At 40.6% G+C, this 19,185-nt stretch overlaps 1 protein-coding gene across 1 annotated transcript in view; it reads left to right on the top strand.

Moving 5' to 3' along the window:
• The first annotated feature begins 16,330 nt into the window (after window positions 1–16,330).
• LOC142083056 (cytosolic phospholipase A2 beta-like) overlaps window positions 16,331–19,185 on the top strand; it is a 61,602-nt gene continuing 58,747 nt past the window's right edge. The window contains exon 1 of the mRNA XM_075152091.1: window positions 16,331–16,448. Within this exon, the coding sequence (XP_075008192.1) occupies window positions 16,428–16,448 (21 nt within the window). The 5' untranslated portion in view covers window positions 16,331–16,427. The remainder of the gene's footprint in view (window positions 16,449–19,185) is intronic.

Here is a 19,185-nt window from a genome sequence, read left to right as displayed (position 1 = left end):
TCACTGGACGGGTATGAAGTCAGTAATGGAGCAGTGGGGGCTTATGGACTGGGGCTAGATCATTTCTCTGAGCAGAGATTAGGTGTAACGATTGTTTGCCATTAAAACTCCATTCTGGTTGTAGTCTGAAGGCTGCTCTGGAGTTTCACTGGTACATAGCCTTCAGTTGACCTTTTGCGCAAGAACACACTTCATCCAAACCCAGCAGAAAGATTAAATACTTTCTTGGTGTGGAAGAAGGTGGCTGTAAAAGAGACAGTAATGGAAGATAAGGGAACAGGCAAAGATCAGTAGAAGCATATTTATACTTATATATATAGGAGTATATCAGCTCTAGGTATGTGCTGCTGAAAGGACTATTTGTTCCCCAAATAGTCATCAAGATCTGCTTTTAGCTCCAGCAGATTTGAAATGGTGTCCGGTTGATGCTGCATATTTCATTATATCAGTTGGTGCTTGCTGCAAAGGAAGGGAAAAGAATGAACTCAATTCTCTCACTTGGATACAGCATATTAAAGATAAGCTTTGATGTGAGATGATTTAGTTCTTTTACTGCTTGCTTAAATAGTATATTGTGTTTTCGCAAAGGAGGTGTAGCAGTTAGTCATGAGAACTGGAATTCGCTTCCAGCTCTGAAGAGGGGATTGGAAAGTGGCTCTCTTTTTACTCTGGTAAAAAGCATTTACAGTTGCAGAAACAATAGTGTATACGAACTTTCTGAGCCTTTTCAGAAGGCTCAGCTACCCCAACTGGATCTCACACAGTAGGTTTAGACTTTTGGAATTGGCCCTTACCCTTGCATTCTCCTGGATCTCGGGCACATCAGCTGTGCAAGCTGCAGCATCTCTCCTGCAGCGTGCTGTGCCGTGTCAGATGGGTCGCTGCTAACTTGCGGCACGGTGTCAAGGACCCTCCTCCTGACGTGACTATACCGAATGTTTCCCCTGACAAATTGCTTTGCTGCCAGGAATGTTGGAAAGAAACTTGAGGCACCTTCCTTGTCCTCTGAAGGAACAAGTGCTGATGTTAAGGAAGGTCTATGCCTATCATCACAGACTCGCTGAGGGACTGTAACACGTGACTTCACCCTCTTCATTTTTTTTTCTTGACTCAACTTTGCAAGTGGATTAGCTGTAAATCTGCCCAGAGCTTTGCACTGCCACAGCAGTAATAGTTATTATTATGATTATTGACATATGCTGCTAAGTCTCATGCTGGTGTGATTGATGATTCAGCTGGCTGTGTATTTCCATGAATATTTTAGTATTATAAGAAAGTATAAAGTCCCCACTGTCACAAGATTTGAGGTTCCATTTATATAATCAATGCAATGCAATTGGCCTCCTCAAAAACAGGGAAGAGGCAAACATAACCTTCAATTGCTAGCTGGGAACCCTCATTCTGCTATGCCATATCCTGAAGAAAATACAGTATGTCCTGGAAACTCTAATCAGAGTCTAAGTGCAGGATGCTTTGGTTTACTTTGGCATACAAGGATTAGAGAGAAAATACTTCAATGATTTGGGTGTATAATGGTGGTTGAGGCTTTGGTAGTGAAGAAGAAGGACTGATGATTTGTTTCCAGTCAGATGTGTTGAGGGAACCTTTCAGCTATGCATGCCTTCTGTGGGCTCTCCCAAACACATATCCGAGCCCAGAGCAGCTGCCTTGTTAGCTCAGAGCTCTCAGTCCTGCTTGTACCTGGTATGTCCCTGTTCCTTCCTTGCACATGCATTTCAGATTGTCAGCATTTCAAGATTTGATTCTATGTCTTCACTTCTGAAATGTCTTGGGAGTGAACACTGATGGAAGCACATATAGTTGAGGTATAAGGAAGGAACGGGGAGTTACTAGCAGAGGGGCTCCCAGCTTGCTTTTCAATGTGATTGCAGCCATACTAAGCTTTTTCCAGGTATTCCAAAATGCTATGTAAGCAGACACTGCACCTGAAGTCTGTATTGTTTCAAGGGAACAGCATAACCATTTTGACATACAGCTGTTTTATTTAACTTGACCAGATGGAACAACCCCATTTAGATTCAGAATACACCCAATTGTAACACAGTTTTTTTTCAAGCAGGAAAAATTCTACTATAAATATACAAGCTTTACACTTAGGAAGATGGAGAGGAAAATTTTATCATCAATGTGCAAAACTGTATAATCATTTATAATCACTCTCCTTCCCAGCTGTAAAGAGTATGTCTTTTTTCAACGTATACTGTCATATTCACATGCTGGCTAAGTGTGCGTTTTGCTTTCCAATATGGATGATTCTCTTGGCAGCAAGGGGATATTCTGTAGCCTTCATTACAAAACCCTACTCCTTTAAACTATGGGTTTCACCCCCCCTGCAGGGCTGCCTCCAGTCCCTACCAAGGACAGCACTTCCATTTGCGATGACAATGACATTGAAGGGTGCAACCTGTGAGTCACAGGTAAGAAAGCTAAGGAGAGAAAACATGGGTCTGAATATAAAAGAGGGCTCAGCTGCTCAAAGCATGGTCATTGCGCTTTTATACCAGGGAGACATGTACACTGTCCTCCCAGTCTAGGGGAAAAATTGCTGTTACAGTAGCAAAGTAAAACTTCCAGGTCACAAGATGGCAGTGTAATCTCACTAGTCAGGGTGACAAAATTTGAGAGATCAGGTCATTAATCTTCCTCAACTCTACCTCCTGTTTTGAACAATCAGAAAGTCCTGTGCCTAACTAGCTGGTGCTTCACGGGCTCTAAACTACTATGTGTATAGGTGAAACTATTATGTATGGAGGTGAAAATCCTGTTACATCACTTTTCAAACTTACCTATTTAATTTAAATTCAGATGCACTGTGATAGTGTTGAAATAAATTGCTCACCTGGAGTTCAATACTGAATAAAAAATTACACCAGCATGTTATCTAACTAATCGATACAACATCTATGGAACATTAACTTTGCAAAGCCTGTGCAAGTGAAAGTCATGTTTGTTATATTTTCCCTTCCTTTCTGCTCTTGAGAGCAAGATATTCTGAACCCTGCCTCAAAATACACATTTCTTACTGAACATTAATTTTTTTATAGTATTACTGAGTGAATGTATTCTCAGTGAAGAGCTTATTTAATGTATTATTCTCTTTCTGTCTGAGGGATATGTAAGTAATCTGTATTCAGTTTTCATGTGCCTATTTGCCTGCCTTCTTCTCTGTCTCTGTCTCTCTCTTTCAAAGAAATCTGCCCATTCTTACCATTCTTCATGAGCTGTACCTTTCGAATGTGCAGTACTTGCTTTGGAAAAAACGAACTGTGCTAGGGAGAGATGATTCATCGCATCAGTCACCATATTATATAACGCAGAGTGATAACAGCTTCTACTGAGAACATTTCTAGCAGCAGTATTCCCACTTGTGAAGTTAAATGCTTTCCTCAGGAATGTCTGTAAAAATAAATGGACGTATCTGCATATACTTGGAAGGAAAACAAGCCATGAGAGCAAGGCAGGAATCTATCCATTTTCAAAATTTATTGCCATTTTTTGTGGTGTTACTGCAGAATTAAATCATAGTTAGGTGCACCTTTCAGGTGCACTTTTTTAAAAAGAACGTAGAATCGTAGTTCTGCCAGTTGCTTGCATCTACCAAGTGAATATGATGTTTTGGCACATGTGCAAACTGTGCTTATGGGTATTTACTTGCCAAACTTCCAGGTACATTTTCAGAGGATGCTTTTGCGAACATTAGGCTTTTGAACATATGCTGAAATCCCAAATGATCATTGGCTTTGGTTTTGTATACCTGTCAGATGACAATTGTTCTATCCAAGTTTACTCTCACCAGTCATTATAGTTGCATCTGAGCATCCCTAAGCTAAATTTAATAAAGCAAAAGAGAAGAGAAAATTCTACATTGCCCTTTTCATTAGCATGTAGTTTCTGGCCTAAGTAATTGGCCACATGGTGTCACTGTGTCTTAAGGCAGCAAAACCTCTAGCAATAAAGCCTTTAGCAATTCCAAGTTTTCAAAGTATCCCAGCCATGTGATGTTATCTAAGGAAAAATATTATCTTCAGCAAAAATGGCAAGGTCACAGAAGCTTTGCTATAGGAGTGTTTTAGGAAGATATTTTATACAAAGCATCTGTTTCCCAGCTCCTTGTATCTTCCTGGAATGCATCAGAAATGTTTTTAGCCCAGAAGCACTTGTTCTCCAGATGTATGCATTTGGGAGCATGCTTATATGGGAAGCTTTATCTTAAATTGATGCAAGTTAGAGATTTAAAACTTCAGTAATGCTGGACTCATCCTACACTTTAGTCATAGTCCTTCTTCTCATTTCCTTCTGTCTTTGTATATCTGAATGCACAACATCCTTTGGCTCTGCACACCAGAGGAAACTAGGCCTTATGGAGCTCAGAGCAATATAAACTGCAGCTCCTGGGACCCACAAAATGCTATTTAATCTCTACTCGTCCTGAAGAATGCTTTGCACAACACACCTGCTCAGGAGAGCTGTGCCAAAAGCTGATGTATTGGGTGTTTAAGGAGTTTCATAATGTACAGCTGTAGCAACACTGAGAGAAACAGTTGTGTACAGATACAGTATGAGCCTTAGCCAAGAAGATGATATCTGGCTCAGGGCATATTGAAAGACTGCAAAACCTCATGCAGTAATAAATGTTGTTGTGCACTCTTTCTTCTGTAAAATGGTGAGTGAGCCTCGAGCAGGAGGCCTTATGCTGACTTCCTGATAGTTTGCATAGGTTAGATTAAGATTTCGTAGAAAGGATAAATGATTGATTCTGGCAATGACTTGCCACCCATGTAGAGTGCAAGGTGCTTTGTTTTTATTGCTAGATAGTTGCTATGCTTTTCCTAAGTAAGTCAGCTGCTCTTCTTTGTATGAAGCTTACTCTCTGCATAGCTGCTGAGAATGATAGCCCTGTTTTTAGATGCATATTTCTCAGTGATAGTTTCGCTACTGATTTTGTTTGGGCCAGGGGTTCACCTGTAATATACCTGTTTTGATGGCCATATCTTCAATTTAAGTGCACGGTCAAGTCATATTTAGAGTTACTAGGTCTACAAAGCATGGCTCTGTGAAAATTCTGATGCCTCAGTGTGAATTTTGGTGCAGTGGTATGAATTGAGGAAATGGCTGTGTTAGTCTGGCCTTGAATGTGACATGAGACTAAGTGCTAAATAAAACCTGGAGTGTCAGGTCTCACAGGCTAGAGTAGAGCAGAGATGCCCTGGGGTATGTGACTCTTGAAGAGACACCAACAGCATACAGGTTTGGGTTCGGAAGACCAGAACACATTTGTGAGTAGCAGGTTAAGTTGTGTTTCCTCATGTTACTTGCAATGTAACAACAGCTTAGAAGTATGTTCAATGATGTTTATTTAGGAACTCTTACTTGAATATGATTTTGGCCTATGATTCCTCCTCTTTCCCCCTCCCCATTGCTTCTGTAATTATCTTAACTGGAAGAATTCTCCATTGGCCTCTGTGCTGGTGGTAGCCCTTAGGATGGGAGCTTCTGCAGAGGGTAAAACATAATATGGTTCATCCTGGGGGAAGAAGAACCTGAAGCAGAAAGTAGAATTGAACAGTAATGCAGAAAAGCAGATGGGGTCTACTGTAGGAGAAGGTGGTTCAGGCAAACTTGGGAGTAAATCAGGCACATTGCCAAAACAATTTGTCCTTGTTCCGCAAATCTTGGAAATTGCTGACCTCATTATCTAGACACAAAATGTTTCTTGGTAGTGTGCAAGCGAGTTCTATCATAACAATAATTATCCTAATGGCACTGCTGCCGTGATGGTATATAAACTATAAACAGGAAAGGCTGAAACCCACTGACACAGATGAGTTGCAAATGAAGGGCTGGTGCCTCTACTTACGGGAATATGAATAAGAAATGGAAACTGGCTGAGGAAATCCCTCAAGATTTGTCTCTAGGAACTGCCTTCAAAATGTTTGCTCAGGGAAGAAAGGTGTGAAGAAGGGGAAGGATGTGTGTTTCTTCCCCTTGGGGTTTTATGAACCCCAGGCCCTGGAACCAAGGCTCCTTCTGAGACAGCTTTTATATGTTGTCCTGTGCAATGTATTTTCTGGGAAGCTCTGTTATTCCATATTTGTTGGAAGAGGTACACTATAAATCAGTGCCAAGGGCATTTAGTTTCTAACACTGTTAGACTACAAAGCGAGTCTCCTTGAAATAATGGGAACAGCTTGTCTCTTCATGTGAGCCTTTTTAATAAAGCACATAGACCATCACTGCCTATGGATATTAGTCAACTACAGGCTGCTAATATATGTTTGAGATGTAAAGAAAAGCTTGATGCATGGAAGAAAAAGAGATTTTTAAAGCTAAGGCCAGCTATGGTTATTTAGTCTGACCTACACAATGCATGCATTTTTCTCAGTAATTCTCAGTGAATCAAGTTCCTAATGTCTGATTGAGCTAAACATAAAAGACAGTCATCCAGTCTTGATTTAAATTTAGCTATCATGTGGGAGGGAAATGTGGTGTGGAGGCTGAGAAAAGTCAGGGGTCACAATGTGAAGGGAAGGTGTAGGAAGGAAAATACATAGTTTAGCTATAACACAGGTTTCAAGGATCAGAAATAGAATTTATTGTCATTGGTACTGTGGCACTGCGAAAAGTCAACAGAGAAGTGAGCTCCATTTTGCTGAAAGTGGTAAAAGTTCCCAGATAAGCTGTAGACCTTGCTCAGAAAAAAACCTGCAATCTAAATAGATTACATGAGCACCAATCCAAACACCAACACAAATGAGAAAATAAAAGTAAGAGGACAGAAGTTAAACAATAATTAAGCCTATGAATAAAATGTGATACATTTGGTTTTCACGGGGAGCAGAGAGGGGAGACTGGGCTAGTGTTTTGTGCATATTCCTTTGTCTGTTGTTTGGTTGTGCTCCAATTCATCAAACACTTGTGCACCTGAGGTGGCACTTTAACTGTGAATTATCCTATTAATATCAGTTGGACTATTCCTGAGAGGAGAGTTGAACAGCTTTCAACTTTTTAAATGCATGAGATAACTACTAAACGGATAGCAGAAAAGCTGATATTGTCTAACCACAAAACCTGCTGATGAATTACCGGTAGTTGCAGATCAGGAAGGTGTCTCTGAATTTTTTCAGCGCATCTTTTCCAACAACAAACAACTTTGAACTTTCACAATTTTCCTGTAGGTTGGTTTTTGACTGGCTGAATTTTGACTAGCTCCCCTCAGTAATCTGGAGTGGTGAGGGACAGGAGGCGTAATGTAAGAGATGAGGATTTCACTCGTGCTCAACACCACACAGGTAGCAGTAAAAAACCCGAGATGCTCTGTCGTCAGTATGTTTTGTGTTAGACGCTGTCCTGACACAGAGAGACCGCATAATGGTGATGACTACATATGTCAAAAGGAAGGAAGTGAAGCTCAAATGATCACAACCAGAACTAGAATTAAGAAATCAAATAGGTGTTTCTGTCTCTAGAGGCTGAAATGGATTGGCGTGGGTTCATCTGTACAGTTCTTTTTTCAAAATGTTAGGTATAAAAGGAGTTGTTAATAGACAGCTATTAAAATCTGTTCCCATTTAGGAAAGCATTGAATAGCTTCACAGTATCTTTGTTTCTTGGTTTTGCGATGGATACCTTAATATATTCTGTTGAAGTTATTAATATAGACTTCCTAGTACATGAGTATATTGAATGAAAATTAAGCTGCCCTGCTCACTACTTCTTACAGATTGTCTCTGGTGCTGACTGAAACCATTAATTAACTTTCTGACTCCCAGGTTATTCCTCACAGTTTTGAAGGATGTTTTGCTGGGGACAAGTGAAGAGCATTTAGCTGCATCTGTAATAACGTAATACAACCATTCATTTAATTTGATTCAGAGCCACATAAGGCTAGACAATGTCCTATGTGGAACAAGAAGCGTCTTCAAGTATGAATTCAGAGGGTGGGACACATTTCTGACCCATGCTATGGCTGCTGGATGTTTTGGTGCTCTCTGGACCATGTGTAAAATGATGTCTCCCATGATGCAGACACTTAGTGAGAAATACACTAAATTTCTCTAAACATCGACAGTGTCAGTATGCAATGTCTGGGTTCATAAATGGAAGGTGTCTAAAAGGGATGTTTTCAAATGATAATTATTTGGAAGAAGGGCCAGTAATATTCTATAACAATAGAATCATGATAATTTTTCTTTGCATTTTTAGTTTGTCCTTCCTCTGTGTTGCTCCAGTTTCCCATATCTCAGGTGAACTGGCTGTTGCTACTTTCATTTCACACTACAAATTGTTCGCTAACTTGCCTAAGATGTGCAGAGAATTTATGACAGAGCCAAGGAGTATTCAAAAAGAGCAGGGGGTGCAGTAATATTTTAATTCTCATTTCCTCTCTCCTCTTTTTCCTGTAAGCAGGAGCATGCAGTTGTTGCACAAGGCATTCCGTGCTCCACATATCTGTCAATGTTGTCAGCTGTTTGTGTATCAAGTCTGAGGAGGAGGAAAAAATACGAGGTGTGTTAACAACAGTCAGATACTTCCCGTTCACCGTTTTAGCATACATGAGGAAGTGATGTCTGACGAAAAGAGCCGATCATAAGTTTTCTGATGCAACATTTCTGCTTTTGAAAATGTTGATTGGATTCTGTATTGCTAGGTTGGCTGGTTCTCCGGCTTCATGGAAACCTGCTTGGAAAGTTGTCATGCTGTTGTAAACCTTGTGGACCCACCTGGCCTGTTCCACTGGCTACCCACCATTCTGTGATGCCATGACACTGCCGGCTTCTCCCAGTCACCAGGGGCTACCCCTTAGGCTGGTCAGCAGTTGAATGAGCTGCCCATTAGATGTCCTTCAGCTGTTGGCCAATTCCTTTGCTTCCAGCTTCCGAGATCTCTTAGCTTCGAAGCTCCTAACCTGCCCAGTGATTGCCTAGCCACCCATGTGGTAACAAAACATCTATGTAGGCAGTGTTTTGGCATGTGAACTGAGGCATCAGCCCAGAAATGTTTCAAAATCTTTCGCATATATATGAGTGAAACCTTTTTGGGAAGGGTGAGGGGAGGTGTGCCAACATGATTTCCTCTGTGGGATGAACATTCCAGTTCCCAGCACTGGTGCAGGCAAGTCACGGGACATATTGCCTTTTTGCGGTTCACAGCTTGCTTGCTAGCGCTTGGCTGACAAATGCATTCAGTATGTGCGTGAGTACACAGTAGGGAAGACAAACAATTAGTGGATTTGAATCATACAAGGCGAGGGTCTCTGCCACTTTGCAACGTATCTATTGCATGGGGAGAGATTGCAGCGTACAAGTTGCGCATGTTGCAGAGAAGGCACCATTACTGGTTTGTGCTCTGCTGCATTGGCAGGCTGTGGGTGAGGCTTGATTCCTGGAGGTGTTTATGGGAGAGGTCACCATCTGAAATCTAGTCTTCCATCAGATCTCTACCCCTGGAAGCTAGAGTCTCTCAATGAGTGCATCTCCTTCAGCCCGGACTCTCCCTGGCTAGGACCAGGAGACCTAATTTTGGACCTTTGACACATAAATCTGGATCCTCTGCCAAAGGAGGCAGTGTATTTAGCTTATTTTAATGTTCTGCTCCGAACAAACTCAATGCCTCTCATGAACTACATGAAAATTTTCTGGCTTGTTGGCCATATCATGTCTCACCTGCCACATAAACCATGAATGCTGGAGGCCTAAGGTTCATTGCTGAAGGCTATAAATTTCTATTGGCTTTGGTATGAGTTTCTATTCTGGGTTCTCAGGTTTCAAGAAGCATCGTACAAAAATCTTAGGAGCTTCAGAAGTCTCAAGGTATTATATGAATTAAGAGATTAAAGAAGATCTGTGCCTGTGAAAAACCAGTTTTCTACTAGAATGAAAGCATTAAAATTGCAGTCAAGTGTTGTTTTACTGTGCTGCTGAAACAGAAGAATTAAAACAGACCTAATATGCATGCATAGAGACATTCAGAGATAGTATCAGGCTCCATGGATGACTCTGCCTTGGCACAGGTTAGAGCAGCTTTCCTGAGACCGACTGAGACGCTCAGTGTGTTTCAAGTGCCAGGCTCCGCTCACACATGTCTGCCTGCTACACTGGGTTAAGGGGAGCAGGTGACAGAAAACTGCTTTCGTACTGCTGGAATAAAGCTGAGAGTGCGCTCAGCAAGGTGAATTCCCAGTTGCACTATTAGGAAAACTTTCTGACTTCTTTTTGTCACAAGAATGGTACAAATGACGAGACGAACAGACACATACCTAAACAAGAAATTTTTCTCATCAGAAATATTTTCTATAGGGGTAAGTATCAATGCAGAAGGAGCTTTCATATTAAAATCCCCATGACTCTGCAGAGCCCATGAAGTCCTCATGAAGTAGTCTTCTGCTGTCAGAAGTTATAATCCACCAGAAGTGAGTCACAGGGTTCTTAATTGCTGTAAATAAGCTTGCAAGGCTCATAACTCATAATAATTCTAATGGCTAAGTCAAACTCTGGTTATTCTGTTTTAAATTGTTCCCATAGCTTGGTTGATGTCTAGAGCAGTAACCTTAGAAGAACCATACAAAGAGGTAGTGAAAAGCCCCACGACTTTCCGGTACTGGGGTCAATGAATTGTAATGATCCACTCGCAGGGATGTGCACTGAATTGTCTGATATCTTTTCCACTTCTGATACTCATTTCCCCATGAGTCTTGATGCTTTAGGCAGCTCTTATGGACAATGTTATTTGCCCGTGGTCAGATTCCCACTACTGAACTCAAGGTGAGTTTGTATGTTCTAGTAAGCCGAGGTAGTGGCTACATGCCACTAAAGAAGGGCGGTCCTGGAAATTCCTCAGAAAAAGGAAAAGAGGCATTTTCTATTGCTTCAGCTCCTCAAATGAGCTTAGCATTTGGCCAGAAGAGTACCAGAGCCAATACTGTGGGGCAGGGGCAGAACTCTCTAAGCTTGAGACTGGGATGGGAGCAAGACCTCCTCTTTTAGTGACAACTGGCTCTTGGTTAAGTTTTGCTGCAACATGAAACTTCACCCTCAGATATTTTTAAGACTTGAGCATTTTCAGATATTTACCAAGGATTCTGTGCCAGTATTCACTTCTTTGTGATTAGTATGCCTGCTACAGAGGCATACATTGCAGGTATTTCCAAAGCTACTGGTGATCTACTTGGATGTATTCAGTTCACTCTGAATCGTCTGTTTCTGTATTTCTTTGCCCTGTCTCTATGCTCAGATGAGTGGTTTTCTTACATTTACACTTCACTAAAGTCTTCCAGATTACTTAAACTAGGACATAGGTTGGCTGATGCTAGCTTTATTTAAAAAGCCTACCCATTAACTATGCTAACCTACAGAATAACATAGTCAGGATACCTGCTACTGTCTTTAGTCTTGTTAATTTTGGAGGGCTACTTAAACGGTAAGTTACTGCCAGGAATGAATAAATGGAACCCTTAATGACTTGCATATTATTTGAAATAAATCCCTGTATATCTTTTATCCCTTTCTGAGCCAGCGTCTAAGGGCTGTGCTCATGTAAAGGTAGAACCTTGAATAAAATCACATACAGGGCTGAAAGAGGATTTGACACAGCAACAGGGTTAGAAAGGAAATACTGCTATGTGTGTCATACAATCACAGTAACCTTTGTTTTTTAATTACTCTCGCCCAGTATAATAACATTCAGTAGCAAGCATTTCCTTAGTAGGTCTTGCCCCAAAGAACTGACAGTCATAGAGAGTGAAAAACAATAGGAGAAAACAAGAGTTAATCTCTTGATTCTAAAAAAGTGACTATTAAAAAAATACAAGAGGTTGGTGGCAACTAAGAAAGAAACCCTTCTCTTGATAATTTGAAGCTAAATACCATAACCATAAGTCAAGTCTTCCTGTCAGCCAAGTGGTGAAGTGTAATACTTACCTAACTCTTCTGAGGTCTTTACTTAAGCAATTTCATACTGACATAAGTGTCAGACTATTTGAATAAGATCTGAAGATAAAGGTCTCAGAAACTGGCTTGAGTGGAATGCCATTGAAATATCTGACTCAATTATTTCAATTAGAATTGGTTTAAAATAAAAGAACAATTTCTAAACATAAACACAGTGGGTTTCAACATATGGCTTTACATTGACGTGTCTTGGAAAGATAACGCTCCAGTCCTCAGATACCCCCGGTAAGTAATAAGCAGCTTCCTCCCATCTTGAAGCTGCAAAGATCACTATCTTGCCATATTGACAACCACACCTTCAAAGTATCTAAGGAAATTAGTAGCTCTCTTACTTCCTGGCCAGGAAAAAGAGCCAGTGATACTGGCTTTACTGTATGATATCTTTATTTAAGATTGCAGTGGTACAGGAGATAGGTAAGAGGATATAGCACCTTTTACTTTTCTGAAACAGGTTTAAATCTTGATAGCCAGAAGGGTGGTTCATTTACAAATGCTGCTATCACCTGACTGCTACTGAGATAGACAACTGGGTGTTTTGTTCTATTTAACATCAGGTGTGCTGAAAATGGTTGTTTGGAAAGCATTCAAAGATCTAAAATAATTTCAAATTAGCTGTGTTGTTTTGCTCAAAAAGAATGGGGCAGAGGGGAAACAGTGAAAAATGAGAAAGCTTTTATTTCAAAATTAAATGTTTCGGTTTTGCAAGGTCCCCAAATCTGATGTTTCTGAAGCTTTATAGCTTCTAGTTTCACATGGCAATGTTGAATTGAAAAACAGAGATATATTTTAATAAAGTTTTTTTTGTTTGGATTATTTTTCACAGTGGTTAAATAACCCAGGTATGAAAAAAAAACAGTTTGGGAATGAGCTAGGGAAAAATAAGGCTTTTTTCTTCTATTTCTGAGAACATTTTGCAATTTTTTGGTTTGAATTTGACTATAGACGATTATTTTCTCAGATTACTGTAATTTTTCTAACCCAGCCACTTAACTGAACAAGGTGTGAACCGATTTATGAGGCAAGGAGAAAGCGACTATCATCTCGCATTGTCACTGTCTGGCACAAGAAGAAGTCTCCGCAAAGCTGCACAGTCTTCCACCTCCATCTCCTCAATGGTGTGGCTACATCTAGCCCTAGGAAGATCCATCACTTATCTCTACTTCGCAGCTTTCATGGGATGAATAAACAAATGTTCTCAAACAAAGTCATAGGAGATTTATATTTATAGGAGAGCGTTTCAGTAATTGCCATCCTTGCTTGTGAAGCTGTTAGGATCAAGCATGGAAAGACTATGAAGACAGTGCTTTACTGAGGGTGTTTTTTTGTACACCGAAGCTGAGACATGTCTTTATGAAATTTTGCTGTGCTGTTGCCATTGCTGGGGTAAATAATGAACTCCACTAAATGAGTCTTCAGTACCTTTTGTAACCTCTGTCCTACTTGGCTTTTAAGTTTATGCCAGCAGTAGGATGATCCAAAACGCATCCATTTAGAGTTGCTACCACTCTACTGCTTGGTTTCTGGCAGCTCAGCTGTGACTCTTGAGTAGCTTCTTGCAAGGGACTGTTAGTGAGCAGCCCACGGGGTAAGTTGCATGAAGCTGAACACTCTGTTAATTAACTTTTATTTCTTGCATACTGGGAACAGCATGGGCTTGCATTCCTTCCATTGTGATTCTGTTTCACATACTCTCTTGTGTGCATTAACCGAGTGCCAACAGGTAGGGAATGAAGCAATTTAACCTCAGTGTAATTTGATATGCCTTTTTATCTCTTCCTCCCCCTCCCCCCCGCTTATTTCCAAGTACTTTCTTAATATTAATTCAGAAAAGAAATAAGATTTGGTCATAAAAGTGGAACGAGACCAGCGTAATTAATCCAGAAAATCTTTCTAGAATCCCTCTTCTCTTTGTCTCCTGAACAGCCTTTGACAAACTGAAACCACAGATACAGCGTTGTATTTTCTGAATCTAAGAACTCCACTAGTTTAAGCCTGGCATGACTATGTCCTCCCTATAACAAGGGGAGGGGGAGGACTTTCTGTACCCCCTTGAAGATATTGCCGACTATTTGGCTAGTTCGCTAATGCATTGTGCTGTGCCCCCTTTGCTTTAGATTTAACCTTTTAGTTTTGTCCTTCCTTCTTTACGAGGCTGACTTTCTTTGTGTTGCTTTCCCCATGCTGTACATTTTTTGTGTCTGTAATAAGGCCTGATATCACGTAGCCCATCTCCCTCATGTCCAGGAGGAAATGGATGTGGTACTTGTCAGCGTGCTTGTTGACAAGCAACACAAAATGTTTTATGTATTTTGGCCATGCTGATATACTGGAAACATTAACTTCTTGGAGGGGCTATTGGAAAAATCAGTTCCATAGCTCTCCAAAATAACTTTTGCACCTTGATTTGAAGACATTCTGGGAGCTTTTTTCCTTCTTTCCTGTTCCATTAAGACCTGGGTCTCCCTGCTGCAGCTGTTCTGTTTTTAATGTGTTGCTCCGTTTCCAGGCGGACATACCCCTCTTTCACTGGAGTTCATTTTTTTCTGGCTGTTTTTCCATTTGCCTTCTCTTTAGGAGGTAAATTTGCCAGCCTACTATTTTGGTCTCTCAGTTCACTACAGCAGCAGAACCTGTGATCAAAGCTGCAACAGCAATATAAAGGAGGAAAACCAAAACTCCACTCTGAATAAGAGCTTTTTTTCCTTTTTCTCTGTTTTTTTTCCTTATTTCTAGAAATGGGATGCTACAGACTCCTGTATCCAAGGAAGCATGGAGAAGAATACTTGCACCACTGTCTTGACGGCTCCTGTAAAAATGCCCAAATGAGGCTGTCAAAACAATGTTACTGCAGGAGCGCAAGACTTGCATGGTTAATTGCTCTGGACGCCAGATTGCTTTCTGACGGGTTTGGCTTATTTTTCTGGGAGTTTTGTAGCTGTCCTTTGATTTGCTGCATGTACACAGCAGACCTTTATTGAGATATCTTTCTTTTTGGTGTTTTAAAGATGGCAACCTAACTAAACATTCAAGTTCTCGCCCTGCTGCTTGGGTAAGCCTGCATCCCGTTCTCACTGCTAGCGTGGTGGCTGCATTGCCAGCCATGGCAGAGTCTTTGTGAAATGACAATTTGAGCTGTTGGTTGTCACTTGTATAAGCCCAGGAGCATCTGACTAGAACTGATTTTCAATTGGTGACAGTTGTTTGTGGAAAATGCTTTAAAAAGTGGTTTAAAGGTGATCCACAGTGTGCATCTGAGTTTCAGGAAAAATCTAAAGTCAAAGATTTCAGGTAAACCTATTTTCCTAAACAATTATTGTGGTTACGTTTCATTTTTTTTCTTCCCATGCCAAAAGCCAAACTCATGATTATTTGATGAAAATTAACTCTTGACACTCTCCCTTTCCATCAGTGTAAGGTGTCCGCTGGTTGTTTGGTGAGGCTTGGTCCTGTCCAATATTACCGTCCCCCAGTGAGGACATATCTTACTGCAAACTTGTGGTGGCCTCCAGGCCTTTTCCAAGTCTGGGTCTGAACAACATCCAACGTGAAATTGCAAGTGTGGATTAAGGTACAGCCAGAACAGATTGCCTGGAGCAATACCCTGACAGGCACCCCACGGGTTGTCTGTCAGCAGTCCACAGTAGGCATGGGAGAAGCGGAGGAAGCCGTGCCTCTGCCATCTCCAGAGGATGCCTTAGGACCCACCACTGTCACCAGCAAGCTGTTGGGGGAATAGGATGGGAAGCTGGGAGATGTCAAGTTGTCACGTTCTTCTTCTAAGAAGTGTGTGGAGGGGAAAAGCCCAGAAGTTATGCAGATTTCCCTTTCCTTACCAATATTTATCTCAATTTCACCAGCATCTCCGCATTGGCCAGGTAATCATCCAGTAGGTACTTCAAAGCGAGGACACTTGATTTACTGGTTGGCAGAAAGATGCCCAATAATATATTAAAACAAGTGCCTATTGTACGAAGAGTTGAAAAGAGCATTTGGAAGTGGGTTGTTCTCCCACCAGAAATTTTAGTAGATGAGATTCGGCTATCCCCGCCCTTTGATTTTTTTTCTGGAGTGTTTTGTGGAAGAACTTAAAAGCTACTGAAAATTCAGCTATGACTAGCTAGATGGAAGAGATGGGTCATGAAGGAACATGGCAGAATCCACCCAAAAACCCGGCAGGACAATATTGGGGCAATAACAAATCGTGAGAGGTAATAAAGTGACAGGCAAAGATGTGGTAACTGCAGCTTTCCTCTCACCTCTGACATTGCAGATCTTTCCCTCTCAGACGTAGGCAGACTCCTCTCCACACAGAGGAGGCAGAGGGTGGAGCTCAGTGCCTGTATAAATTATATGTGTCCTTCATGTTATTTCAGCAGCAACAACAAGCTGTGAGCGTGTTTGTCAGCTGGCAGATCTGTTACCCAAATTGGGTTTTCTGTTGCTGTCTCCATCTTGCCGGTCATGGGGAGCCCACCAGCCAAGGTAAGAGAACTGCAGCTCGGTGCTTTGCTGAGGCCCGGCGCCTTGCTGTTGGGACCTCCCCGCTCCAGTTCTTGCGAGCGAACTCCCTCCTCTTTCTATCTGCTGAGATGCAGAGACAAACTGCTGCTGGTGCGATGTTGGCAGGGTCATCTTGAACTTTGCAAATTTACCGTTCTCCCCTTTTACCTCACAGTAACTAATATGTAAGCAAGCTTCAGCGAAAACGCGGCGAAAATGTGGCCCTTTTCTTCTCTCGTGAGGTGTACATGCTGGAGTGAGGGAAGAGAGGGCTGGCCTTGACGAGTTTACCTCACTGTAAAATGAAAGCGCTTTAGCCTTACTGCATGCTTTTCTCAGGATAGCACATGTTCCTTGCTTGCCCCAGCTGAAAAAACCCAACAGCTTTTTCTAGCAACAAAGCATAATTTATATTACTTTAGCTGCCAGGGAGAGTTCTAATGAGCCATTTGGCCCATTTAGCTATCTTTAATGTAATGTTTACAGCGTGTGCGATTCTAGTGGAAGTATTTCATGTCTGGACTTGAGTTTTCTAATAGTAAGTTCCATTCAGAGATTTTAACTGATAGTTTTTAGTATAAATCAACAGAATTATTAGCTGAGAGTTATTTTCTCATGTATATCTTTAAAAAGTAATGGACGCAGTGTCTGAAATGCAAGATGTGAATTATTTACAAACTAACCGTTCTTTATATATCAAACCCTATGTCAAATTTTGCAGCAAATAAAAGAAATACGGGCATTCATGGGTTTTAAATATAGTGAGAAACAATGTTACATGCCATGGTTTATAGAGAATCATTAATTGTTAAGAATAAAGAGTACTTACTATACTTGTGCCATGGTAATATTTGCAGGTGAAGTTAAAGATTCAGGAAAATATCAGTAGCTTGAACAGATAGCTGAAATGATAGATTAAAAATATTCAAACATTGGATGCTCGGGCCAAAGAATATAAATTGTAAATGTAATGTACTTTCTGGATAAAATTTGTGTCTAATCTATCTACCTGTTAGATCCAGAGCTATCTATCTATCTTAGATATAAATATTATCTATCAATTTTAAATATCAATGTTGTATCTAATAAGATAATTCTGGATCTGATAGATGAGTAGGTAGCTTAGGTATAATTTTATCTAGAAAGTCTCAATTACAGCGAAAGTTCTTGCATTTCATCCTAATGCTGCAACTGCTGTTCCACGAGTATAGACATACTCCTGGTTAACAGGCAACACAGCCAAAAGGTTAGAGTACAAGCATAGCTTCAGGTCAGAAAGCTTCTGTTCCCAAGGAAGGAGATTCATGCAATACTGCAGGTAGCTCTGCCATTCTGTCAGGCAAATGTCTTTTTCAGTACGTGTAAATTGGTAAATAGATACGGAAATCAGAACAGAGTGGTTTTCTTTTTTTTCTTTTCTTTTATATTAAGAAAAGCAAGTTGTTTAGAAAAGTGTGGGTACTTTGATCTATCTAGGAAGACCTACTAAAAGTCTCCCAGTTAATTTTTTGCTGTTTAAAAAAGCTACCAAATTGGCATAGAAATGATGGACAATATTAATTTACAACTCGCTGGGAATGCTTTTGATATTCATAACAGGGTCTTTTTTTCTGCTCAGACAAGAATAATCACTCTTCAGCAGTTTTATTTTGTGAACTACGGAATAATTTTTATGTGGTAAAATACTCAGAAATTCTGTCAATAGAAAGCCCTAAGGGACCCACTCATACATGTAAAGAGGTGACTGATAGAATATGAACAGGGGATGCATCCCAAACCCACAATGACTCTTGAAACAATCCATCAGTGACAAGATGAAATTACAGTACATGTTTGTAAGGCAAATTAGATTTACTCACTAACTGTTCAACTTCCAATGGTAAGGTTTTGGATAATTGTGATTCCCAAGGAAAATGAGGCTTTCATGGTCAGGCTCTCTCCTTCTATTCCCTCTCCTGGTTTTGCGTATTTCTTCAGTCAGTCGCCTTTCCCACCAGAACTTTGCATTCCTCTAAGTTGAATGAAAATAGGCAGCTGGTTGGAAGGGCAAATTGCTAGCAGTATTCTCACTGATGGAGGGGCTAATAAACTCAGCCCATATTAGATGTTAAAGAATCTATGTGGAAGAGAGTGCTTTGGAACCAGGCTGGTCATGAAGCTTTTTTATAGTTTATAAGTTTATAGCTTTAACCTTGATTTGATAATTTGCCAAGTTGTAGTTGAACCAAATCCTCAGTATCTAAGATAAAATAAGTGGTAAGAATATGTATAATGATTACATTTGGTGTGAGATCTTGTACATAAGATATTGTACTGCTTCTAGTACACCACTGGAGAAAGAAAAAGTAATCTGTGAAAGGAAGGAATTATTCATGTCTGAAAGATACTGAGTAATAAAACTGAGTGATAAATCCTACAGATATTTACAGAATGTCAAAAGGCAGAGAGCGAACTCCTCATATAAAACTTCATATAACTTGGTGTTTTCCCATGGTGATAACTCCCCTCAGAGAACTGTTCAGGTTTGGTGCAGGGGGAGCGAAACGCTGAGATTCCAATCAGCCTTCCAACATGTACAAAACAAGGACTTTTTTCAAAAATAAAAAGAAAAGAAGAAAGAGGTGGTGATGGGAGGAGGTTCCCAGATTGCCAGGCTCTGCAGAAACTACCCCCTAGAAGAATAACTTTCTAGTGAAGGTAGCCGTGAGATCTTGTTCTA

The sequence above is a fragment of the Calonectris borealis genome, chromosome 5 (genome assembly GCF_964195595.1).
Source record: "Calonectris borealis chromosome 5, bCalBor7.hap1.2, whole genome shotgun sequence".
Taxonomy (NCBI): Eukaryota; Metazoa; Chordata; class Aves; order Procellariiformes; family Procellariidae; genus Calonectris; species Calonectris borealis.
Note: the sequence above shows the minus strand (reverse complement) of the source record. Positions and strands in the feature narration are given on the sequence as shown.